This window comes from Aphelocoma coerulescens, chromosome 15 (assembly GCF_041296385.1).
Source record: "Aphelocoma coerulescens isolate FSJ_1873_10779 chromosome 15, UR_Acoe_1.0, whole genome shotgun sequence".
Taxonomy (NCBI): Eukaryota; Metazoa; Chordata; class Aves; order Passeriformes; family Corvidae; genus Aphelocoma; species Aphelocoma coerulescens.
In genome coordinates this window covers 13,048,776-13,075,501 of record NC_091029.1, presented here as the reverse complement: position 1 = coordinate 13,075,501, position 26,726 = coordinate 13,048,776, and the positions used below count along the sequence as shown (strand labels likewise).

Sequence of the window (26,726 nt, the reverse complement as noted above, 5' to 3'; positions counted from 1 at the left end):
CGGGCTCGGGACCGGGACCGGGATCGGGCTCGGGACCGGGATCGGGTTCGGGACCGGGATCGGGATCGGGATCGGAACTGAGTGCGCTGCAGGGGGTGGAGGTCACCCGGAGCCGGCATCTCCCAGTAGCCGACTCCTGAGACACCCCGTCCCATCCCCGGGATGTCCCAGGGCCGCTGGTCCCAGAGGCCCCCCGGATCCTCCCGCACCGGCCCCCGAGCCGCCCTCCCCTCACACGGGGGTCCTCCCCACCGGGAATCACCCCTCAGACGGGGGCCCTGGATCCTCCTGCTGTCCCAAACCCACGCCGAGGGGACCCTTCACTTCCTTTAAACTCCCTGTCGGGCCCCCCGCTACAGCTGTCCCCATCCCCTCCCTCTCTCCTCCTCTTCCCCTGTCCCTGCCAGTCTTGCCAGATCCCCTCTCCCACCTCATCCCTCTGGCAGGGACAGGCCTGGAAGGGTAGAGGTTTCCCATAGAGGTTTCCCACTGGGAACCCTCCCCTTCCCTCCAAGGTGGCTCCGGGGCTCTCCAAGCCCCTCTCCAGACCCCTCTGGGGACTGCAGAGCTGCAGCTTGTGCTGCTCCACCTCAGCTGCTACTCAGAAGCTGTTGGGAGCTTCCTCCCCACCACCCTTCAAAGCCAGGAATCCATCACCCCCTTCCCATGGGTGTTTGACAGCTACTTTGGGACAGAGACCAACTCTGATCCACAACCCGATGTCCTGACCCCCTGCCCAGACCCAGAGAGAACTCCAGCATAATCTCAAACTGTCATGTTTTCCCAAATTACGTTGTTTCTCTAATACTCTCACCGTGTTTTCCTTTTAGAGAGAAAATCCAAGAAGGGAGATTACGTGACAGCAGCAGCACAGGGACCTCGATTTTCTTCCAGTCTCACCTTGTCTAAGAGCTGCTGTGTCTTTTCTAAACCTCAAACCAGCCAGCCCACTGGTGTTTAACTGAATCCATGGCAACAGGGGATCCAGCTGCATTCCAAGCATCCTCGTGAAGCAAAGAACCTTGGCGAAGGTCATGGCAACTCCAAGGAAGGCAGGGATCCCATTAAGTGTCATGAAGGTGTTAGATCCACGCCAGTTAAAGCCTGATAGCACAGAGACAGAAAGAATCCTAACTGTTTTTGATGAGGCCATTGTCAAGCTGGAGATCACCAGGTTGATCCCACGGATTATTGGCTCCCTGGAGAGGTTTGCTAGGATGCTGGGACCTGAGATCACAAGCAGCCTTTTGGAGCTTCAGAAGCTTTCAGTGGAAATACAGGACCTGCTCACCAGCCCTGGAGATGAGAGAAGGAGAGCTGTGAAGCAACGCCTGAAATGTTCCCTGAGAGACACCCTGAGGCTCTTCCTGGCCAACCCCTTGCTTTACCATGGACTGAAATACGAAGTTTGGGTGAGACAGTCACCAGCTGATGTGTTTATCAAAGCCTTTAAGGAGTTCCGGGATTTCACGCTCGAGAGGCTCCTGACCAGTCCTGATGAAGAGAAGGAAAAGATTCAATTCATGGAAGACATTTCCCTCCGGATTGAGAAAAACACGGAAACTATCTCAGCTCTACAGGCAGAGCTGGAAGCAGCCATCCAGACTCGAGATGAGGAGGTATGAACTTGTGGGAATGTGTTTTCCAACAGTATTACTGGAGCAAAACTTTGGTAACTAAAATCTGATCCCTTTATTGCAGTTCCTAAAGAGCAAGTTTCAGAAATCCTTTCTAAACCACATTTTAAACTCAAAATTAATATTTTTATTGCAAAATATAATGAAAAGGGCTTATTGCATGCTTGATTTTTTAAAAAACTCGAATTTGGCATGTTTTGAACCTGTTGTCACCAGCCACCTTAAACAACATAAGTCCCTGAGTTCCAGAGGAGTGTCAGGACAGGCACAAACTGCTGTGGTGGTATCCTGGCAGGGTGAGAGTGCCAGCTGCTTCATTCCCTGCTGCTGAAAGAATGAAAAGTCATTACAGGGAGGGATTGCTCTGATTAAAATCCATTTTTAATATCTGCTCTGTCTTCACTCTTGCTTAAAATCAACATTTCTGTGACTCCCAACTCTAACAGCTGCCTTGGAGCATTTGTGGTTAATCAGTGATTACATGAATTACATGAATCTTTAATTTTATCTGCAGCTGAGGTGCAGATAATTGACTGGGTACTTCCCAGGCACTTTCCCAGCCTGTGGGCTGTGCCAAGCCCAGAGCTCCTGACAACAATCCTTTGTTTTCTGCCTGTGCTTCTCTTTCTCTCCCCTACAAGAGAAGGTTGGCTGAGAAGGTTTTGCCCTGCGCTCACTGCTGGCAGAGCCAAGGGCCTGCTTTCCCCTTTCCCTCTGCTCCTTGGAGTTCTAGGAATCGAGACACTTGAGATTTTTATGTGCAATTTGGCAGCTTGTCCAGGACATGGTGAATAAATCTGTTTCACTGATCCCAGCTGGGGATCTCCCTCCCTGAGCTGTGTCCCCCAGACAGTCACTCGGAGCCCAGCCCTCGAGGGAGCTACAGGGCTGCTCCAGGGAATCTGTTTTGGCTGCGCCTCAGGTGGCAGTGCCAGTGGGGCTTGGGGTGGTTTTGTTGCCCACCGACCAAAAACACAAACCAACAGAGAGTCAGTTTATGCGGTGCTTTATTCAGGGCCCGGGGACCTGGGGACTAGTGTCCCAAATCAGGCTTCCCAAAGGCCTATCGTTTCACTCAGCTCTTTATACAGTTTCAAACATTGGCACACATACATACATCACAAGGATTAACAATTGATAATCATACCCTACGCCATATCTCTCCATGGTTGTCTAGTCTTAGATAATGCTCAACGAGCTCCTACCACTGAAATCCCCCTTGCATACAACATATATCAACCCAGAACAATTTACTTTTAGACAGGTTCACCATGCCCAGCTAATTCACTAACAGGTTCACCATGCCCAGCTAATTCACTATTCCTAACCTTCCCACCCAGTACATTCTATTCCTGTTTCCCCAGAGAACTATTTCTACACCTGAGGCCTTACAGCCTAGCAGAGCCTTAGCCTTACTACTTCTAAAATCCAATATCCTATCCTTTTTGTAACAAGTCCCCCCTTTTGAGCATCCTTCGAGCTTCTTCTGGGTTCGCAAGGATGCTCAACAATTCATGTCGCTGTTTCGCGATAAGCAGGAGGTGGAACGGCTGGTTCTGCCAGGACTTCTCTTCGCATTATCGCCTTCATTATTCGCCGAGTATGTTGACCTTTTTTGACAATCATTCCTAAAAGACACTTATATACTATTAAGGCAACTAAAATGATTATAACAATCATGATTCCATATTGTACAATTGAGGATATCCATCCGGACATTTGAATTCCCAGGGAGCTGAACAGTTCTCCAACCCAATTGTGTTCTGCCTCTTTCTGAATATCATTCACCTTTCCTTCAATCCGTTCTAATTGACTTATATCCTTTTCTACTTCTTGTGTAACATTCGGGATGTGAATGCAGCAATGGTCGTCTCTACCATGCAGATATCTACATACGCCATGCTCTTTCAACAATATCATATCTAGAGCCATCCGATTTTGAATTGTCATTCTAGACGTAGCTTGTAACTGCAGATTTAAGTCCTTGAATCCCTTCTTGGTCACAGACGCTAACCTTTCTGTTTGTCCCAACAATTTGTACAACATTTCCCTGTTTCGATATGATGATATTTGTGCAAAGAGAGATTCTAATACCCACCCAAATTTAATTCCTGAAGAAGGTTCATGCCAATCTTCCCCTTCTTCTAACCCTATGTCCCCAATTTCCTGACTTATATCTCGCTTATGTCTTATTTGTATTTCTGAGGCCGTCAATTTTGTCGATTTCCAGAAAGGACAAAGAGTTGGAACTCCTAAAGTAATTTGTGTAGTTGGACCATCTACCGGCATATGAGTGGTCCAATGTCCATGACCCATTACCCAAACTAAATTTCCTGGAGCTCGGATTGATGTAGTTTTACAGTTTAACTCTCCTTCTGTATTTTTGTCTGTTATCGTGTGGTTATATCCCCTACATTCACAGCCAAATCTCAAAAGTACCTTTACCGGCAGTAGACTCACAGACTCACTTGGGCTGTCACAAGTGAAGACCTCAGTGCAATTCCAATCGGTCATCCTAGGTGCATCTTTCCTCCAACTATCCTGTTCTTGATAGGTCTTTGAGTAAGTTTGATTTTTCCGTCCCTTCCAATGAATACACCATTGAACTGTTCCTATATAACTATAAGTTTCCAACAAACTAGGTCCCCAGATTGTCTGCCATTGTTCCATGGTAGTTGTGTTTGTAACATTCTGGCATGTTATTTCAAAATATTGTTCAGTTGCCGGGACTTCTCGTGTTTGCCTCTCATCGTATTCACACCATCCTACTCCCTGGAATCTTCCGATTCTGGTAAATACAGCATTCGGAAGCTTATAACAATCTGCTCGAGTCCTCGGGGTTTTCCTCCTTATCACATTTGTCCGATTAACCAATTTAGTTCGGCTCCTAATCTCCTGGGTACAACTTAAGGTAACTGTTCGATTAGATGCAGGCATGTCTGGAGCTGGTATAATTCCCCATGGTATAGGGTCTCCTGCCGCATGGGGCAAAGGCAGACATGCAGTGATTGCTGATACATTTTGTGTTTGCCCAAAATCCCTAATTAAACCCACAATCAGATTCTCTGGTTTGGTTTGGATTTCATCCTCTAGTACCTGCCGAGTCACCCTTGTTCTTTCAACATAAACACTAATCATCCCGGCTGCCCACCAATCATCTCGAGCAACCCAACACCAGTATTGTCCATTATCTTGCTGTTCTAAGACTTCTTTAATTACTAACACTATTTCTTGGGGTTTTCTTTTAATTTGATATTTCCCTTGAGCCACCAAGCTTTGTCCTCCAAACCACCATTCATACTCAGTGTAGCTTTCGGTTGGTATCCTACATCTTAAAACCAAATCCTGCCCTTCCTTTGCGTTATATATTTCCTGTTCAGGCTTGATTCCTCGCTCCTGTTGTAATACCACTTCTACCTTCCTAACCCCATAACCTCCACTATTACCACAAATGATAACACAAAGGTATTTACCCTCTGATCTACCAATCTCTGAGTTCGTTATATTCAACCATCCCCTGCTCTCATTTCCCAGCGTCCACCAACTTGTCCCTTGTACCTGTGGATTCCACATTTCCTGTGTCGTGTTCCATTTCCACCATTTCATTCTAATCTGTTTCTGACACCCTGTCTTAAACCTATGAGTACATTTTATTCTGAGGGGAGGTCCGTCCCACATATCTACTTTCCCATTTGGGAGATTCACCTGGACCTTATTTTCTGATTCTGTTTGGGAGATATTTAAAATGTCAAGATTTACGAATCCATAATCATAAGTCCCTTTTATCCAAACCACACAAGCGTATTTTCCTGTTCTGGCTTTTGTTATATTGGATATCTGCAGGGTAATCCTACCTTTTTGCTGCTTCTCATCCCAGACCGTTTCTACTCCTTTATCGGGAATTTGATCCTTGGTGATCCATTTCCATTGTGCCCTGACTCTGTCCCATCCAGCTCCCTGATCATCGACAAACAAACATGTAAGATTTACATTTGAATTCTCCGGTACCCACACCCTTGATTCAGGTATTGTGATTTTAACAAAGGTTTCAACAATTATTATTTTACTCAAGAGTAACAACAACAGCATTAATTTTTGGCTTTGAACACCATTCTGGTGGGAGATAGGGGTTCCACCGACCATCGGGAGGGGACCTTTTTGACCCGTGTGTAATGGATCCAGCTGTTGATCCCGTCGACCTTGACGGCGGTGTAAGTTGTCATTATCACTTGATGGGGGCCGTCCCATGTTTCCTTCAGAGGCTCCACCGACCAGTTCTTCACGTAAACTTGATCTTCCTGGGTGAATATCGTGAGCAGGAGTGTCCAGAGGTAACGGTCGATTCCACTCCAGCGTGGATCTCAGTGCTGCAAGGGTCTTATTTAAAGACAGAACATAATTTACAATCATCTGATCCCCAATTACATGTGGGTCCCCTTGATAGGTTACAGCATGATATGGTTTGCCGTACAAAATTTCATACGGACTTACCCCTATCCTTTCTCGTGGTTTAATCCTAATCTTCAGAAGGGCTAGAGGCAATGCTTGGGGCCACTGTATTTTAGCTTCTTGACAAATCTTTTTAATTTGATTTTTCAGAGTTTGATTCATTCGTTCCACCTGACCACTAGATTGAGGTCTCCAGGGGGTGTGTAAGTGCCACTGAATTCCCAGAATAGTAGAAACTTCCTGCACGATCCCTGCAGTAAAATGTGGTCCTCTATCTGATGATATTCCTAAAGGAACCCCAAACCTTGGAATAATTTCCTTGAGAAGGGTTTTCACTACCTCCTTGGCCTGATTCGTCTTGCAAGGGAAAGCTTCGGGCCATCCCGAAAAGGTGCACACATAAACTAGTAAGTACTTGTATGCCTGAGATTTTGGTAACTCGGAAAAATCTATTTGCCAATAATCCCCTGGTTGTGGCCCTACACGTATTTTCCCATTTGGACCTGTCTTCCAACCAACGGGTTATTTTTAATGCAAATCGGGCAGGTGGCATTTATTCTTTTGGCCATTGTTATCATCGAATTAGAGAGTACTATTTTCTTTAGATATTCTACCAATGCTTCTGCACCACAGTGGAGTTTGTTATGTTCAGTTTCCATGACTACTTTCATCAATCCTACTGGCAGTATAACTTGTCCGACCGGTGTTACATACCATCCTACAACATTCCTTCTTGCTCCAGTGATTTGTGCCAACCGTTCATCCTCCGGAGAGTAGCACGGTTTCTCTTCTAAATAAGGTGCAGCGGGATTTTCTCTTGTCGGTATCAGAGCCATTTGAGTCCAGACCAATCTGGCTGCCCTTTTCGCAGCTTCATCTGCCATCCGATTCCCCTGAAATTCTTTCCCGGAGTCTGCTTGATGACCTCGGACATGCATGATCGCTACTGCTTTAGGTAAGTGTACAGCTTCCAGCAACTGAATTATTACTTCCTTATGTTTGATCTGTGAACCTTGAGAGGTTAAAAGTCCTCTTTCTTTCCACAAAGCCCCATGGATGTGAACCACACCAAATGCATACTTTGAATCAGTCCAAATGTTTACTTTCCTGTCTCTACTAAGGACCAATGCCCTTACCAACGCCCATACTTCTGCTTTTTGCGCTGAAGTTTCTGGAGGCAGTGCTTTAGCTTCCACTATTTCTTGGAGTGTCACCACAGCATACCCTGCATACCTGGTTCCATGCTCCATAAAACTGGATCCGTCCGTGAACAGCTCCACATCAGGATCTGCCATCGGGACATCTTTCAGGTCTTCACGGCTGGCATACACTTGTTCGATCACCTCCACGCAGTCATGCTCCAGTTCTCCTTCCTCTTGGGTGGACCTGAGGAATTCTGCTGGATTGAGATGGTTGGTTATTTTTAATTCAACATCATCTTGTTCCCGCAACTGAGCCTGGTACTGCATCATTCTGCTGGAGGAGAGCCAATGCCCCCCTTTTTGTTCCAAGACGGCTATGACCATGTGAGGTACATATACCGTGATGTGTTTTCCCAGCGTCAGTTTCCGTGCTTCCTGAATTAGGATTACCGTAGCAGCCACTGCTCGCAAGCACCCCGGCCACCCTCCGCTCACCATGTCCAGCTGTTTCGAGAAGTACCCCACGGGCCTCTTCCATGACCCCAATCGCTGTGTGAGTACTCCTAAAGCTAATCTCTGCCTTTCATGCACATACAATTGAAAGTCTTTTGTCAGGTCTGGCAGACCCAGGGCGGGGGCCTCTTTGAGTGCTTGCTTTAATTCCTGGAAGGCCTTGTGCTGTGTCTTACCCCACTTGAATTCGGGTTCCTTGATTGTTTCGTACAGTGGTTTGGCCATGAGTCCGAAATTCGGAATCCACAGGCGACACCAGCCGACCATCCCTAGGAAAGATCTTAATTCCTGATTATTTCGTGGTACAGGGATTGCACAGATGGCTTGTATGCGATTCACCCCTATTCTCCTGACTCCTTGTGATATTTCACATCCCAGATAAATTACCTTCTGTCGCACCAGCTGCGCTTTTTCCTTGGATACTCGGTATCCTGCCTGACCCAACATGTTTAATAGTTCAATTGTTAACTTTAAGCATAGTCCCCGCTCCTCTGTTCCCAGGAGTATGTCATCCACATATTGTAAAACAACATAGGAAAAAGGAGACTCTTTTACCTTGGTAGTTTTCCATTCCTCTAACTCCTTTGCTAGCTGGTTTCCAAAAATGGTGGGTGAACACTTAAATCCTTGTGGCAACCTGGTCCATGTTAACTGTCACTTGCGGCGAGTGTCTGGGCTTTCCCATTCAAAGGCGAAAATGTATTGACTCTCGGGGGCCAGTGGGATGCAGAAGAAGGCGTCTTTTAGATCAATCACTGTGAACCACTGAAAATTCTCAGAAATCGATGTTAACAATGTATATGGATTGGCCACCACCGGGTGTATATCTTTGGCAATTGCATTTACTGCTCTCAGGTCCTGCACCAACCTGTATTTCCCATTTGGTTTCCTTACCGGAAAGATTGGAGTATTAAATTCTGATTCGCATTCTTGTAAAATCCCTAATGCTATAAATTGCGTGATCATTGGGGCAATTCCTTTCCTGGCTTCCAAACTAATAGGGTACTGTCGAACTCTTACTGGGTGTGCCCCTTCCTTTAGTTCAATTTTTACAGGAACGGCTACCCTGGATCTGCCCGGGGTCCCTGTTTCCCATACCCACGGGACTACTGCCTGCTCTATTTCCTGGGGTATCTCCTCTGTCTTTGTCTCTTTAATCACAAAAAGTTTTGCCAGATTCCCCTCCGGGATTTCTAGTTTAGCACGCCCTTTCTCGAATATGATTTTTGCATCCAGTGCCGATAATAAATCTTGCCCCAACAAGCATTCCGGGCTGCTTGGCATATATAAAAACTGGTGATCCAATTCTTTGTTTCCAAATTTGATTTCCAGTGGCTGCAAGAATGACCTCTCCACCACCTCCCCCGACACCCCTACTACTTTCACAACTGAATCACTTAACGGTCCTATTTGTTCATTGATTGCAGAGAAAGTGGCTCCTGTATCTACCCTAAATTCCCTGGGCCCCCCGTCAACTTCCAGGACCACTTTTAGATCTTTATCTAGTCAGCTCTGATTTTGATAGTTCCCCATCATAAAGGCTTGAGCAACACCTTGTGGTCCTGGCGCGAAAGGGTTTAACCCATCATTCGCGTTCATTCCCTGATTTATGGGATTCCTTCCTGGAAAGTTACTCATCGGTGTCTCCATCCCCAAATTGAGGGGGCACTCATTCTTCCAATGACCTTCGGCGAAGCATCGGGCGCACTGATTGGGCCCCAATTTACCTCTACCCCTACGCATCATCTGGTTCCCTACATTCTGATTCACAAAACCTCCGAAACCACCTCTTCCCATGCCCCCGTTTCCTCTGCCAATCCTTTTTTCCTATTAGCTGATAGAACAAATCCAAATAGGGTATCTCATCCCACTTCTCATTTTCCCGTAGGTACCGCATCATGGGGGTTATAATTTCAGAATTAATAGTGCCATTCCACGGCCACTGCATCCCCCCAGTTTCATATTCAGGCCATACCTTATTACAATAATCAATCAATTCCTTTTTCCGCAGCTCCCGTCCCAATTTACCCTCCTTCCAATGACTTAGCAAACACCCGAGGGGAGAATTCTCCGGAATATCCTTATCTGAACTTGACAAAACCCGAAACACCCGCAACGGCATCATTCCAGAGGTATGCAACCACACAATAACACACACACACCTAGTAACACACAGACTAATACCAATACTAATTACCACAATATCCAATTCCCTCCTTGCTTATCTCGTCGCCGCGAGAAGCAAGGGCTGGCTCTGCAAAGCTTTCGCTCTGTCTGACGGCCAGCGCCTAGGCTTTATAATCCAAACCAATGCCCCAACCCTGCGAGTAGAGACTCGTCTTACCGGGCAGGCTACCACCACCGGTTTAAAAGGAATAAAGCACCTTGTGGGCTTACCTCACAGTTGTCCGTCGGACGCGGGGTCGGGCACGGGCTGATGGCTCCCCAGAAATCACCTGGTGCCGGCACGGAGCAGATCACCCCGCGAACCGCCCCTACGACCCCCGGAGTCCTGCCGCGGTCGCCAGAAAACTGTTGCCCACCGACCAAAAACACAAACCAACAGAGAGTCAGTTTATGCGGTGCTTTATTCAGGGCCCGGGGACCTGGGGACTAGTGTCCCAAATCAGGCTTCCCAAAGGCCTATCGTTTCACTCAGCTCTTTATACAGTTTCAAACATTGGCACACATACATACATCACAAGGATTAACAATTGATAATCATACCCTACGCCATATCTCTCCATGGTTGTCTAGTCTTAGATAATGCTCAACGAGCTCCTACCACTGAAATCCCCCTTGCATACAACATATATCAACCCAGAACAATTTACTTTTAGACAGGTTCACCATGCCCAGCTAATTCACTAACAGGTTCACCATGCCCAGCTAATTCACTATTCCTAACCTTCCCACCCAGTACATTCTATTCCTGTTTCCCCAGAGAACTATTTCTACACCTGAGGCCTTACAGCCTAGCAGAGCCTTAGCCTTACTACTTCTAAAATCCAATATCCTATCCTTTTTGTAACAGTTTCTTCCCTCTGTGCCTTTACTAACAGGTTTCCAGAGGAGCCAGGGGAAGGTTTCCAAAGCTCCTGTGTAAATCTAACTCTTCCCTCAGCTGGCAGTGGCAGGTCCTTGGTGCTACCCGAGCAGGCCCCTGAGGGTTCCTTCTTGGATCTCCTCTGCCTTTACAAGGTTCTTTCTTCTCCTGCCCACCTTATGCCTCAGGGGCATTTCCCAAAGGTATTCCTCTTGTTTTCTGGTCTAGATTAACAGCAAGGACAAAAAGATTGAAAACCTCAAAACCAGCATGGAAAATCTGACCAAGGAGTGCAAGGCTGACATCCAGCAGATCACAAAGGAAGGGGAAAAGCAGCAAAAAGAGGATGAGAAAGCCTCCCAGGACATGTGTGCCAGGCTGGAGCAGGATGTTCTGCGCCTGAGAGCACAGTTCAAAGCACTGGTGCTGGAGCATCGAGCCTCAGAGCTGGTTCTCAGGAAGGTAAAGGGGAGGAAAGCTCTGGGACAGGAGGTTTAAGCCTGTTTGCAGAGCTGTCAGCTCTGGCTGCTGGCTGCTGCAAGGAGTTCCTTGGTCCCTGCTCGTTCCTGGCAGGGTGCACATGGTGTTTGTCAGAGCACACCCGCCTGTCCTCATGCTCTGCTGATTCCGGTGGAAAGCAGCCCTGCAGCGACAGCAGGGACAGAGCCTGTCACAGGTCCTGCTCCTGCTGGCTGCCTTGGCTCTGGGAACACCTTCACACTGTGCTGTGACACTGGGCAGAGCTCAGGGCAGCAAGGCTGGAGCAGGACAGGTGCGGCATAGTGAGAAACCAGGGATCTGCTGTAGGGGGAGCAGAGCAAACACAATATGGGCTTGGTAGAAAGGCATCTTTTAGAGCTGATTCAGTGTTCAAGGTGGAAAGGGGCTGATGTTGAGGGCTCAGCAGGTCCTGCTCGGCCCAGCTTGGCAGAATAGACAAGCCAAGGAGTCAGGTTGGGCTGAAAGAAGGGGAAATGTGATTTCATAGAATCATCCCAGAATAGTTTGGGTGGGAAGGGACCTTAAAGCCCATCCCATTCCACCCTCCTTCCATGGGCAGGGACACCTTCCAGTATCCCAGGCTGCTCCAAGCCCTGTCCAACCTGACCTGGAACCCTTCCAGGGATCCAGGGGCAGCCACAGCTTCTCTGAGCAACCTGTGCCAGGGCCTCCCCACCCTCCTCCCTCCTCCTATTGGGAACAATTCCTTCCCAATATCCCATCCAGCCCTGCCCTCTGGCAGTGGGAAGCCATTCCCTGTGTCCTGTCCCTCCATGCCTTGTCCCCAGCCCCTCTCCAGCTCTGCTGGAGCCCCTTTAGGCCCTGGAAGGGGCTCTGAGCTCTCCCTGGAGCCTTCTCCTCTCCAGGTGAGCACCCCCAGCTCTCCCAGCCTGGCTCCAGAGCAGAGGGGCTCCAGCCCTTGGAGCAGCTCTGTGGCCTCCTCTGGACTCCTCCAGCAGCTCCAGGTGCTTCCTGTGCTGGGCCCCAGGGCTGGGGCAGCTCTGCAGGTGGGGCAGAATTCCCCCTCCGCTGCTTCCCAGGGCTTAAGGGATTTCAGGTTTGAGGCATAGCCAGCCCTCAGCCAGCAGCACTCCAAAGTCCTTGTCCCCAGGGCTGAGCAGATACAAGAGGAGGAACGGGAGCAGCAGGCCCTGAGCAGAACATGCTGGTGACACAGAGAACTGAGAACTGGAAAAAGGGCACTTTTCTTCTAATTTTGCTCATCCTGGGTACCCTCTCCAAACCAGCACAACCTCCCATGGGCAGGAAGCCCATGTGGTGATGGCGCATCCATCACTCTTGCATTGGGTGGTACAGCATGGAGGGCTGGGCACTGACAAAGCATCAAACCCAAGGTAGAGCTGCAGTACAACCCCCAGAATCTTTGGCAGAGTGGGTGTGTGAGGCAGCTCCTGCTGCAGTTCCTGCCACAGCAGGGCTGCCTGTGGAGAGCTCAGCTCATTCCAGCACTTGGGCAGATGCATTTACTGACCACAGAGGCCTCCTTTCCTCAGCAAGTACAAGTTGTACTTGTGGTCTAAATAGCTCAGGTGGGACCTCATGATGGCCTGGGAGCCCTTGGGACATCCTGGGGCAGTGCTGCACAGGAAATGGAGCAGGAATGATTCCACAGAGCACACATCCAGAGCTGGAGGTAAACTGCCCCAGGTTATACAGCAGTACAGCCACTGCTAAACTATTTTACAGCCAGAAATATCTCTTTATTTTAAAAGACACCATCTTCTGAGTACCTTCTGTCCCACATTCATGTTTTGCAGTTCTCTCTTGCTTCAGTTTCAGGCTGGTTGCCTCAATTTGTTGATGACTTGCCACATTCCATCAGACACGTTCATTTCCTCCTGCAGAAAGCAACTTCCCAGTGCTGTTCAGCCCCCCAGCTCCATGCTGTAAACCAAATAAATCCCTTTGGGAATGTCCCAGGAGAATCCTCAAACCAGGGCAAACCACATATATGTCAGCTGAGGGAAGCTTGTCACGGGAGGAGGTGTAATATTCAGATATAATGATGCTGGGGGTCAAAGCTTCCCTGTTTTCTCACTCAGGATACTTCTTACCAGGCCTCAGATGTCTGCAAGGATCTAATCTTGTTTTGTGTTTCAGAAAAAGTGCAAAACAGAGAGGGAAACTGAGAAATGGGTCCAGAAATATGACACAGACATGGCAGAAAAACAGGTATTGGCTTTAAGTGCTTTGCTCTGCCATGAGGTGATTTGCTCAGGTGGATTTCTGTCCAAAGGGACACCTGACTCTTACCCAGGAGGCCATGGAAATGAGAGGCAGTTCTGCATCCAGATGAACTACAGGAAAGGGATCTTTGTCCTGCCTGCATGTCCAGGAGTCCTCTGCTGCTTTGGCTTTAGGAAAAATTACATCCACTGCTAAATCCCACAGTATCTGAGGGCAAATGGGTCACCATGTTCTGTCAGTGATGTCCACCTGATGCCGGGAAACAGGTTTTTCAGTTTTGCTCCAATCCTCCATCCCTGTGGCCCTACCTGGTGTCCAAATCCTGCTCCTGTTCCTGCTGGATCCTTGGGGGATGTGCTGGGTGTTAAGGAACCCAACAGCCTGCACCCAGCTGAGCTGTAACAGGCTGAGGGTCACATCAGCACTCCCAAAACTTGTCTCTGGGAAGGCCCTTGTGGCTTTCCTGTTCTTCTAGTATTTATGGGGTTGGATGAAAGCTGCTGGATTCCTAACAGAGCAAAATGCAGGGAAGGGCCTGAAAGCTGCTGCTAATTGTAAGGAATGATCCCCCTATCAAATGTTTAATGATGGGATTATTTTCATTTCCTTCTCTGTGGAGAAGCAGAAAGCCCCATGTTTGGGGCAGAATTTGTCAAGGCAGACCCACCCCCACACTCCTGGTTCCCCAAATCTTCCATTGTGGGAGCATTTTTCAGGGGAGCATCAAGGGACCCAGCACCTCACGAAACTCCCTGGGTACTGGGCACATGCCTTCCTTTTGAATCCCTTTGGAAAGGCTCCAACCAGTTGAGGTTCCATGGCTTTGGGATGGGTTTCAGGACCCTCAGCTGGGAATGTGGGGAGGAGCTGCTACCTGCTGTCCCTGATCCCTGCTGTCCTGCCAGGCCACGTATGAGGAGGTGGAGGCTGTCTACAACGAAGAGAAGGCCCAGCTGGCCCTGCTGATGGAGAAACACGCTCTGCTGCTCCAGGAGTATACTGAGATTGAGGAGGAGCGCAGGATGCTTAAGGAGAAGGCAGAGGAAGCAGCACGGGAAGCTGCCAGGAGGAACGATGCTGCCACCTACATCCAGGCCTTCTGGAAAGGCTACTTGGTGCGGTCTATCTACAAGTCAAAACTGAAGAAGGGCAAGGGCAAGGGCAAGGGCAAGAAATAAAGCCCCAAATCTTTTCTCTCCCTGGCAAAACTGCTGTGTCTGAGCTCTTCCAGATAAAAGCATTGAATTTTTAAGGTTGGAAAAGACTTTTAAGATCATCGAGTCAAGCCAGTACCACCATGTTCACCACTAACCCGATTCCTCAAGTGCCACATCCACATGTTTTATGAATGCTTCCAGGGATGGTGACTCTACCACTTCCCCTAGCAGTCTGTCCCAGGGCTTTAGGACCCTTTCCATGAAAAAAGCTTTGTTAATATTTAATATAAACCTTTCTTGGTACAACTTGAGGCCATTTCCCCATATCCTGTCAAGTCCTGCTTGTGTGGATTTGACAGCCCACTCCTGACTTTAAGGCCCTTCCTTGCAGCCTCCCTTCCCAGGAGAGAGCAGTGGCCTTGGTGAGGCCCCTCTCCCCTCAGATATGCCCAAGGAAGGTGTGTTCCCTTCTTGGCAGCCACAAGAAATGCCAGGATCTGTGAGACATTGAGAAGTTGGTACCCATGTGGATAGTTTGGGGTGTAGTTACATCAAGAAGGACATTCCCTGTCCAAGTAGACTTCAGTTTCCAAACACCAACAGCCTCCAGGGAGATCTTAAAGCCCCTTACAGTGCCTAAAGGGGCTCCAGGAGAGTGGGAGAGGGACTGGGGACAAGGGCCTGGAGAGACAGGACACAGGGGGAATGGCTTCCCACTGCCAGAGGGCAGGGATGGATGGGATATTGGGAAGAAATTGTTCCCCCTGTGAGGGTGGGGAGGCCCTGGCACAGGGTGCCCAGAGCAGCTGTGGCTGCCCCTGGATCCCTGGAAGGGTTCCAGGCCATGTTGGATGGGGCTTGGAGCACCCTGGAATAGTGGAAGATGTCCCTGCCCATGGCAGCGGGTAGAACTGGGATGGGCTCTCTGAAGAACAGTCTTTGGAGTCCAAAGCACTCTCAGGCTGTTGCAGACCCCATGCAGGACTGGCCCCATAGGCTGCCTCAGTGTCCCTAGTGCTCCTGGCTGAAGGACTCTCCAGGGAGGAATGGCTCACCCAGCTCCAGAGGGGCAGGAGCTCAGCCCAGAGCAGCGCATGGGGTATCCTTCACCCTCGGAGCCGCCTAGCCCGGATCCTGAGGCACGGAGTGCAGTGCCCTCTCTGGAGAATTCCCAGGGCTGGGGGAGCCCCCTGAGCCCCTGGCACGGCTGGGACAGTGTGTGAAGGTGATGGGTAAGGATAATGGGATCAGGGGAATCAGAGCGGATCAGGCAGATGAGCAAGACATGATCTATGATTGGGGGGGGTGGGAATGAAGGGGAGAGGATAAAGGGGGAAGAAGGAAGGGCGGAGGGAACAGAAAAGGGAAGAGGGAATGGGGAAGGGAAAAAATGCCTGTGAAGAGAAAGGGGAACGGGGAAAGGGAAGAACCCTTAGCAGATATGGGGACACCTGGCCGGGCAGTACCTGCCTCCACAGTGCCCTGTGGACAGGGTCCGCGTCAGGCACAAATCCAGGCCCGTGTGCAGGTGGAGGGAGCAGGACAGTAGGATGGGGCTTTACTTCCAGGCAGGGCAGGCAGCACCCACGAGGATTTTTTTACAGGAAGATTTATATGGAATAATTTTCAACCCTTCCCCCCCGCTCCCCAGCCCCCCTGCACGAAATGGCGGCGGGGGTTCAAAATGGCGGGGGAGGGGTGAGGGAGGGGGAGGGCGGGGGCGGCGCGCGCTGTTCCCGCCCCGCCGCCGGGGGGCGCGCGCCGCCCCCGCCCTCACCCCCCCCTCCCCTCCCCGTGGCGGTCACGTGGCGGCGGCGCCGCCCCCGGTCGGTGCGGACGGGCCGGGGCCGCCCCGGGAGCGGCGGAGCCTCGGCCGGGCCCCGCGGGGTCTATGGGGAAGGCGGCCGCGCTCTGCGGCGGCGGCACCCGCGGGCTGGTCTCGCTCCTCAGCGCCGTCCCCTGCCTGGCCTGCCACGAGCTGCCGGCCATGAGCGGCGAGCCGGGCGGCCGCGGCGGCGGGGGCCCGGCGGGGGGGCCGCCCGCCGCTCCCCCGGGCTCCGACACCTACAAGGGGTGGCTCTTCAAGTGGACCAACTACCTGAAGGGCTACCAGCGCCGCTGGTTCGTGCTCAGCAATGGGCTGCTCAGCTACTACAGGTACCGGGGCCGGGGGGCCGGGCAGGGGCCGCCGGGAGGGGGGGACGGACCGCGGGGGCTGCGCCGCTGCACATCGAAAATCGCCTCGTATTGCTTAGCTTGGGCTTTTTTTCCTCTTTTAAAGCCAAACTCGGGTTTTGATCCTGCAGAGCCGCGGCGGGATCCGGTGCGGGGCAGCGGGGCCCCGGGATCGAACGCCCTGGATCTCCCATCCCTGTATCTCTCCATCCCTCCCCTCCTGCTGCAGCAGCTGCGGCTGCTACAACTGCCCAAATCGCAACCTTCAGCCAAACAAGCCGAACCCTCCTCCCTTAGCTGTGTAACCTGCTCCTGCTGCTGCTGTTTCCCTGCCAGAGCCTGGGAATCCTTCCCCCAGCAGTGCCAGTGGCTGCAAGCGCTGCGGTGGCGGTGGAAGGATGGCCTGGGATGTGCTGGGAATGTTGGGCTTGGGAAGTCAGCCCAGGCTGGGGGCTGCGTTTCTGGGGGAAGGAAGGAAGCTCCAGCAGTGATTCCGAGCTGTGCCTGGCTCCCTGCGCTGTCTGACGCGGTGGGTTTGTGCAGACGGGCTGTGGGCTCAGCGAGGAGCGTGTCAGACACCCCGAGGCTGCGAGGCTGAATCCAAAGCAGTGTCAGCTTTGTAGGTTCTCTTGTGCTGCTTGTCTCACTTGAGTGGTGAAAATACAAACGTGGATGTTGGTGTTTTAATCCTCTAGAAAGGTGTCCCTGTGCATGGCAGGGAGGTGGAATGAGAGGAGCTTTAAGGTCCCTTCCCACCCAGACCATTCAGGGATTCTGTGATTTGGATCATGTTTATTCTTGTCACTTGGAACACAAATGCTCTGTCACCCTCCGTGTTGTGGAGCAGATGCTGGCTGTACTTCAGGACAAGGAAACAATCTTGGATATTAGAGATGGTTGAGCTCTATAAAATAGTAAGTCTTTAAAGGACCAAACCCCCTGAGACAGGAATTCTCTGTAAAGGTTATGCCAAAGCTGTTTTCCTCCCGACATAAAGTTCATCAGCTGATTTCCTCTCAGCTCCAGCTGCTGACACGTAGCCTGAAGCAGATCCCAGAGCTCCAGCTCCATGTCAGGTGTGAATATAAAGTCTTCCAGCTCTAAGAGAGACCGGGAACCTGGGTCCTGGGGTTGAACCACAGCAGGTAACAGTGCCGAAGGTAAATGATGTGTTTATCTCCTTGAAGTTGTTGAAAACCCTCAAAGAACTTGAGCCAGATAACCTCCCCTCCCCCCAAAAATGTAGTTGCCTCTCAGTAATTCAGCTAATTTACTGTAATCCTTTCTGGAATGCTTTAACTCTGCTCAAAAAGGCTGTTGGAGTTTAACACCCCACTTGTAACCATGTCAGAATATTATTTTTACGTGTTGATGCCAAGTCTGTCACGAGCAAACAAATAGTTTTCTTCAACAGTGATTTTAGATGGGAACAACCAGGTTTATTTTAAGATCATTTGATCTGTTTTAGGCTGAAACAACAAACAGAAACACCCCAGAAAATTATTCTGAGCAGCATGTGAAGGAGTTGAAACTTTGTGGAGCTTTCAGGCAGGGCAGACGTTCAGCAACTGCTTGGGAAAAGGGATGCTGGAGGGTTTTGTGCTTCTTTTCATCGCTGGGCTTGATGACAACTGAGTTAATTTGGTTGTGAGTCAGGAGTACAAAAATACAGTGCAGAACACGTGGTGAAGTCTTTCTTAAGTGGAGAAAAACCTCCATGATACTCTTCAAAACCAGCGCTCTGAAATAATGGCTGTGTCAGCTTGAATTGCTCATCTGGGAGCGCTCCTGGGAGACAGTCTGGGGTAAAAACTGGCATTTCTGTTCTGATATCAATTCTAGCTCCATGACAGGAGCCAGGCAGGTGTCGGGCTGCTGCCTGTTCACTGATAAAGAGCATATATCTATATTTGTCTATCTGTCTATATTCTATAGAGGTCTCTGGCATTCTGAGAGTCACGGGTCTTGCTTTCTGCTGGCTCTTTGTGCTCTTCCCAGCTCAGAAGGTCCGTGCCAGAAGTCTCCTTTCCTGCCCTTGCAGGGAAACTGCTGCGTTCTCCTTGTGTTGTCACCTTTGTAACTCTACAGCTCACCTGATTTAGCTGTGGCTGCTCGGGAATAGCTTTGTAGAAACTTCATTTTGCTTGTCTGCTAAAATCATCTAAACTGGCAAAGCTGCCCCGTGATGCCCAAGCCGCCTCCTTGCGTGGATTGATTTCGTTCCAGGTTGAAGCTTTTTGTTCCATTTGGATTTCCTGCTGCTCGCTCTTTAGCTTTAAACCCCAGCCTGTCACGTTGCCTGGGAGGATTTTGGTTTGCAGAGTTGAGCTCCTGAAATCCTGGGTGTCCCCTTGGTGTCCCCGGTCGTGCCGGTGTGTGGGTGGGTGCTGTGCCATCCTTTGGAGCTGTTCTGAGGGGTTTGCTCCAGCAGCCAAGTGCGACGCCTGTTTGCTGCCCAGTTGGTTTCACGGGGACAGTTAGCTGAATTAAAGCTTCTAATTAGAGCGTTTCTCCCAAATGGAGCATTTAAAGCCTCCTGGAGCTTTGCTGCATCGATGAAGACATCAGGTCTTGGCTGCCAGGGAAACTTCATGTGCCTTTGCTTTGTATTCCCTGCTCTGAACCTGTGAAAAATAACAACTGCTGAGGAATTCTTGAGGAGTTTCTGTGCAGTACCCTCCTGTGGAGTGAGGTGTGTGGGTTTAGGAAGCTCCTAAATCCACAGCAATACGGTTGAACCATTTTACTTGCCCTTGATTGTTCCTCCTAGGTTGTTTTTTACCAAGTTTTTTGGCTGATTCAGTGATGGGAAGGCAGTTTGGGGATGCAGGACTAGTCTGCTTGACTTGCTAATGGTCCAAACTCTCTCTCTGAACTCCTCTGGCAGGCTGCCACTCACATGTGTCATTATCTATAATTAGCGGCTCTGTACGGGAGAATTTAATCACCTTGAAGAGATAAGTGTTTTCAAGGAGATTAGAGAGGATCTTCAGGTGAGTATTAATTCATCGAAGATCGGTGTTGGCTCATGTGACCATGGATGCTTTGAGAGTGTTTTGTTCTCCCGGCAGCTCCTTGACCTTTCCTGGAGCTCTGGGATGTGTTGGCCCCTCTGTGGGATGGGCTGAAGCTGGGTACAGGTGAATTGGGGGTCTGGAGAGCCTTCAGCAAGCGCTTTGTGTGGGCACGGGGTGTAATAATGAAAGCAGTGACAAATGGAGAGGGGAAAACCGTGTCGTGCTGTGTGTGGTGTGATCATTGTTGGGAAGGGAAAGGCTTCTCCATCAAGCAGCATTAACTCCCCTCTTAGAGCAGTGACGGATGCCTGGGGCACTTTAGCTGTCTTGTCTGGGTCATCCTGCAGCTCATTTCCCTGGAAAAGCCGTGTTTCCCAGAGCAGCTCTTCACCAGCTCTGTTTATCCAGCAGTTAACTCTTGGTTGGCATCCTAAGGGCTTGAGCACCCAGAGGGGTTTTTCTTGTTTCTTGTGCTGAGACTCCACTGAAAGCTGAGGTGGGGAGTTCAGGAAGGAGCTTGAAAACCACTGCTGATGGCAGAGATGTGGGGGGATTGAGGGAGCCCAGGGGAGACCTCTGGGAGCCTCTGATCCAAGTGTTCCCCCAGCACTGCCAAGGCCACCACTAATTCATGTCCCCAGTAACACATCCACGTGGCTTTTAAATGCCTTCAGGGATGGGGACTCCACCATTGCCCTGGGCAGCTGTGCCAGTGCCTGACCATCCTTTTCCATGAAGAAATTTTCCCAGTAGCCAACCTGAACCTTCCCTGACACAACTTGAGGCCGTTCCTTCTCCTTCTGTCCCTTGTTCCCTGGGAGCAGAGCTTGACCCTCTCTGGTTACACCCTCCTGTCAGGGAGTAATGCAGAGCCAGAAGGTCCCTGTTGAGCCCCTCCAGCTCCCTCAGCTGCTCCTCATCATACTTGTGCTCCAGCCCCTGAAATCTCCAAGGTGTGAGATTGCAGAGCCTCTCCAGGCCCCTCTTCCAGTGTTGGATTACCCTTGGAGGGGAAAACGTTTCCTTATATTTAGCTTGTACATAATAGAATGAGGCAATACACTCTCCTGGAATGATTTTTGTGACACCTTGTCCCTCTGCAGACGAGTCCTGAAGTGTTTGTTTGTCACTCTTTGGGTGCTGGAGCGCGCAGGTTTCCAGGGCAGCTCTGCAGCTCCTGGTGACTTGGAGCTACTTGTTTTTAAACAGTGATGAATAATTGGTGTTCCCAGTCAGCTTGTTTTCCCACGGCACTCTCTGGATCCATATGGTGCTTTGCTGTTGCTCCTTGTTATTTGCCCATTCTGGAGGCAGCTCCTTGCTGTGCTTTGTCCCTGGGGACACGGTGCTGGCACAGCTCCGTGGGGACACTGCATGTCCACGTGACACTCGAGGGGTGCCGTGGGGCTGAATGAGCGATGCTCTTTGGGCTGCTGCTTCCAGGCTGGATTGCTCTGCTCCCAGTTTAGTGCTGTGGAGGAGATGGGGCTCTCTTGACTCCAAACAGCAACTGCTGCTGACTCTGCAGGAGGGCGTGAGACACGGATCTTGTCCTTAAGGATGTCTGCATCGTGGCTTGGTTATTGGTGCTGGGTCAGGGGTTTTACAGCTGTTGCCTGGTTCTGTTTGCTGGTTGCAAACTGCAACAAGAGCCACAAACCATCTTTCTGCTTTATTTCTATCCCTCTCATCTTCATTTGGCTATACGTGGTTGATGTAATCCCTCACCCCGTCCCTGCAAGTGTTCCAGGCCAGGTTGGACGGGGCTTGGAGCAGCCTGGTCTAGTGGAAGGTCTCCCTGTCCATGGCAGGAGGTGGAACCTTTAAGATCCCTTCCCACCCAAACCATCCCTTCCCACCCAAACCATTCCATGATTCTATACTGGCCAAATACTTCATCTGATGGAATTGTAGAAGAAATGACTGGTTTGTCTTGTGCAGAACTAAACTTTAATGGGGCAAAGCACTCTGGATCCATGTGGAAGCACAGCAGCCTGTGCTGCTGTCTCGAGGTTGGTCTCGTGGGGATCCCTCAGGTAGCTTGGCTCACACTGCAGTTTTCACTCTTGGAGCAGTTTGCAGGCTGTTTCTGGGCCCATCTGCCTGGGTCCTTACCTGAGTGAGGTGCCTGTCACCCCTTTCTGGTGACCCCTGGTGCAGCTTCTGTTGCTGGGGCACACACTGGTGTTCTGCTTTGCTGTCCTGGGCAAGGGCAGGGAGTCGTGTCTGGTCCTGTGTCTCTCCCACACGGTGCTGGAGCTGCCTCAGCTCTGCCTTTTTCAGCAGAGGTTGGTGTGGACTGGCTCCTGCTCCAGGACATCCGTGGCTGTGCTCACTCCTGGAAGACCCTCACCAGCCCTTGGTCCGTCTGCTGTCATGTTCAGGAGCAGGATGGCTGTCCTTTGCCTCCTGAGGTGACTGGCAGCTCCCCTGCCTGTCTTTTTCCGGGGAAATACGTATTCAGCTCTGACTTGGCTTGCTCCAATTACAGGTTTAAGTTGGTGCTTGTATATCCTGTCATCCTCTGTACCCACAGTGAGTCACCAGGGAAGAAGCTGATCCCTCTTGTCAGGAGTATTGTGAGGAACCTGCTGTGCTTTTCCATGCAGTATCCCTTGTATCCTGCCTCATTTTCCCCTGAAAAGGAGTTTGCAATCAGTGCAGTGTGCTTTGAACTCGCCTCTGAACGATGATGACATTCATTTTCTGTAGGTTGAGTTATGCTGCAGCAGGTCAGACTATTGAGCTTCTCTGTATTTCGTGCTTGTGTATCAATTGTTGTAGCTGGGTAACTCGGCCCGGTAACTTTAGGTACCTGAAGTGTTATCAGTGATATCAGAGCCCTCTGCTCCCTGTAGGTCTGTTCAGCTGATGGCCAACAGCTCAGGTTGTCACCCTGCAATGTGAGTTGTCCTAGCCTGCTGTCAGGAGGGCAGGCAGCATCCTGGAGATTTATCCCTAAATAAGATAGTGCTTCCAAACCTGAGCTAATTGGAGGTGTTAAATATCCCTTCAGGTCCTCATTATACCATTCAATTATTGCAGCAGTTCCTACAGCACTGTGGCACGATCTTTCTACACTTTACATCAGCCTTTGTTTGGTTTCGATCAAAAAGCTTGTTTAATAATTAATGACATAATATTCCCCTGTCTACTGGCTGCAGGCTGGGCAGGCAGAGCTGAAGCTGGAGGAAAACAGAGCTGGATGTGTGTGTGGTGCTGGGGCAGTGGCTGCTGACTCACAGCCGTGTGTGCAGGGCCAGTGCTGAGCCTTGGGCTGCGAACGGATCAACGCTGGAATTAAACATGCAGATGGGAAGCGTGGGACTGCGTGCCAGTGGAGCTCTGTGATGAAAGCAGAACAAATGGGAACAAATCTCCTCTTTGGTCCTCTTCCAGGCACTTGGGATTTGCTTCCCCCTCTGCAAGCCAGGGCTCCTGGCAGGGCTGTTTTGTACCTGGCCTGTGCTGTCCGCAGGTGATGCTGTGGGGTTGGAGCTGCTCAGAGGTCACATCGTGACACGGGCGCTGATGGAGCTGGTGCTGTGTCAGCACTGTTGACTGTAGCCAAACCCTTTGTCACCTGTGTTTTCCCTGCCCTTCTTTTCACACCAAACTGTGTTAGTATGCACTTTCCTGGCTTTTTTTAATTTTTATCTAACTCTTCAAGGCTATTTCTGCTTTGAATCACGACCGGATAGATGTATGTCCCTGCAGTGACTCAGGGGGAGGTGCTTCACTCCCTAAAAATAGTCTTAATTCTCCAAATCTTTCTGGATGAGAGCACTGTCTGGGCACGCGTGGCTGTTTAAAGCAGCTTCTGCAATGCATGTGGGGGTAAATATGGTGAAGTGGGAGTCAGTGCCTTTCTCTTTTCCTTCTTTAACACAAAGCAGTGATTCTTAATCTGTTATTAATAGCTAAAGCAGGTTTCTTCGAGGAACTTCATAAGAAACAGAGCAGGAATATGTTGTCCTTGGAGCCTGCTGGTTGTGTATTGCTGGTGTGAGCAAGATCCTCTTACTTCAGGCTGGCTGGTTGGCACAGACACCCGAGCTCTGTGGCTGGGTGGGCTCTCAGAGGACAGTGACCTCTCCTTCCTGTGGCACAGCCTCAGATGTGACAGCAGAGGCTGGTACTGGTAGCCTGGAAGGGAGCAAAGCTCCTTTGGGGAGTCACTTGGCCTCCTGGTGCTGGTGATGTGTTCAGGTCCATGGCTTTGTTTCCCCAGGGATGCTCCCAGAGACACGGGGCTGTGCGTGCCGTGTTCCAGCCACGCAGTGTTGCTGTTCCCAGCTGACTTGGTGCTTTGTGCCTGTCACTCAGCCCAGCACAGAATTAGAGTATTTGTCACAGCAGCAAATATCCATGGCAACTAATTCCCCAGCTCTGGAAATCTTCACGATTTTTGAAGTTTCTCTTTTCCTGTGAAATGCACAGGGGTGGTTCCACAAACTTTTTTTTTCAGGTCTTCTGCAACTGTCAGGAGCGGTGGCTCTTCTTGGAAGCGTGTGAAAAATACACCGGTCCCAGTTCGGAAGATGGGGTGAGTTTGGGTGGATTTGGCTGGAGCATGGACATGGGTGACTGGAATGTGCTCATGGCAGTGGGACACAGACATGCCCCTCCTCTCCAGGGCTGTGCACGAGTGGAGACCACAAGATTAAAGAAGCAGATTTTTGTCTTCAAGATGGGGAGATGCTGTGCAGCAGGTGGGGGCAGCAGCTGTACCCACAGCTCGTGAGGAGTCAATGAAGTTGTGTCAGGGGAGGTTTAGGTTGGATCTCAGGAAAAGGTTCTTCCCCCAGAGGCTGCTGGGCACTGCCCGGGCTCCCCAGGGAATGGGCACGGCCCCGAGGCTGCCAGAGCTCCAGGAGCGTTTGGGCAGCGCTGCCAGGGATGCCCAGGGTGGGGTTGTTGGGGTGTCCTGGGCAGGGCCAGGAGCTGGGCTGGATGATCCCTGTGGGTCTCTTCCTGCTCAGGAGATTCTGTGATTCTGTGTTAAGTTTCAGCCTTTGGTTTGAAGCCCTTTTTGGAGGGCTCTGTCTGGGAGTGCTTGGGTGATGCTTGGTGTCAGGGATGTGTTCTCCAGCAGCCCCATCCTTTGTTCTTGGAAGACTGAGACCTTCCATTGTTGCTGTTTCCAAGCATGCACGTTCCTGTGACTGATGCTGGATGCTGCTTATCCGCTGTTTGTTATTCCCAAGTTGCCACTGTGATGTTTCCCAGCAGGGCTTGTGGAGCAAAAGGCACTGCAGGTTTATAGTGTGTGGTCAGGTGGAACTATTCCATGGCTTTATTTTATCCCAGGAGAGTTTTCCGTTCCTTGTCAGCTGGGTCTCTGTGGTCTGTGCTGGGGAGAGGCTGCTATGGGCTCCCTGGCTTTGCATCTCTGCTGGGATGGAGTTTTTATAAGCAGGAGGAAGAGAGTGCTCAAACTAAAAGCTGTTTTGTGATGGTACAAAGGTGACAATCATCTTAAAACTGCATAATTTACATTTGGCACACATGGTGCACTATCAGCTCCCACTTGGAATTGTACACAACGTGCAGGACCCCCTTTGGAAGCTTTGGGGTGGTGGTGGTGGTGCTCCCGTTAGCTGTATCCTCTCAGGAATTGATTAGGAGTACATATAATTTGATTGGTTTTTGGTAGCTGTGATAAGATCACAGTTCATTAGTCACAGTATTTGCTGTGTAATGTGGTTATTAATGGGTGAGCACCCTCACAGCCGGGCTGTGGGTGATGCCAAGTGGAGCAGAGAGGTCACAGCTCTGGATTTCAGAGGGACCATGACAGGCTGGAGCAACACAGTGATGGGCACTCTGTGATGTTCAGCAGAGGCAAACACCAGCCCTGCCCTGGGGTTGCTGCTGGAAGCAGCTTTGCAGAAGAGCCCTTGGGGACAAGGAGGTGACCAGGAGTCACCAGAGGTCAGTGGTGGCTTTGGCTGCATTAGCAGAAGTGTTAAGGGAAGGGACTGTCCCCTGTGCTCAGCGCTGGGGTGCCCTGTCTGGGCTGTGGGTCTGGTTTGGGGCCCCCCAGGATGAGGCTGGAACAGAGGAGGAGACAGGATAACCCAGGTCCTTAATATCATAGAGCACATGGGAAATCCTGCACAGACAGGAAATGTGCTGGCTTGGGAGTGAGGACTGAATGCTGGGATAGGGCTCTGGAGAGGTGCAGGGATCTCATGACTATTCCAGCTGTGGACAGGCAGGGTCCTGAGCAACCTGATCTGGATGCGGATTCTCAGAGCAGGAGACTGGACCTGAGGCCTCCTGTGGTGCCTTCCAGACACATTTCGTGGACCATTCTTTGTTTGTTTGATTTCTGACACTTTTAGTAAGTTTGCCTTCAGCTCTCTGGATGCTGATGGGGGTGAGGAAAAGCCATGTCCTGGCAATGGCTTGTCCTGTCAGTGCCAGGGGAGCCCTGGTGATTCCTGTGTCTGAACCCTTCAGGCTGTTTCACAGACCATCCTCCATTTCCATGGCACTCTGAATTGAGGGAGGTACTGCCTGACACTGGGACAGCCTGAGGACTGGCAAGCCAAATTCATTGGATTAAGCTGTGCTTTACTCCTCTATCAGGCTTTTATCTGTTAAAGCTCATCGTAAGTACAGTGTTTTGCTGGAATACTTGGGGAGGCAAAGACCCAGTGGTGTTTCTGATCCTTTTAGCAGTGGGATTGGCTTAGGAGCTGATGGACAGGAATTTTCCTGTTTTTTTGCCTGTGCAGGCTCTGGGATGTCCCAGCTGGGTGCTGCCCTGGAACTGTTTTCCCAGGAACCTGCATTTCTTTTTTGTGGGTCAACACTGAGTATGCACTGGGTGAGGCATCTGCCTCTCCCTCTCTGTCCCCTTCCTTTTCACCACA

General features: G+C 50.5%; 2 protein-coding genes across 6 annotated transcripts in view; both read left to right on the top strand.

The window, feature by feature from the left end:
- Window positions 1-832: 832 nt before the first annotated feature.
- Window positions 833-14,959, top strand: IQCD (IQ motif containing D). The gene is given in 5 exon segments (XM_069030902.1): window positions 833-1,008; window positions 1,011-1,619; window positions 11,016-11,249; window positions 13,410-13,481; window positions 14,402-14,959. Coding segments are annotated over 5 exon segments (1,227 nt in total). The 5' UTR covers window positions 833-969; the 3' UTR covers window positions 14,675-14,959.
- A 1,527-nt stretch (window positions 14,960-16,486) lies between these two features.
- Window positions 16,487-26,726, top strand: part of OSBP2 (oxysterol binding protein 2) — a 98,271-nt gene continuing 88,031 nt past the window's right edge. For 3 of the 5 annotated variants that reach the window (XM_069030621.1, XM_069030619.1, XM_069030618.1), the window contains exons 1-2: window positions 16,500-16,810; window positions 24,314-24,391. In XM_069030621.1, the coding sequence (XP_068886722.1) occupies window positions 16,545-16,810; window positions 24,314-24,391 (344 nt within the window). In that variant the 5' untranslated portion in view covers window positions 16,500-16,544. Of the gene's footprint in view, window positions 16,811-24,313; window positions 24,392-26,726 lie in introns of all 5 variants that reach the window. The other 2 variants (XM_069030623.1, XM_069030622.1) reach the window with 2 other exon arrangements.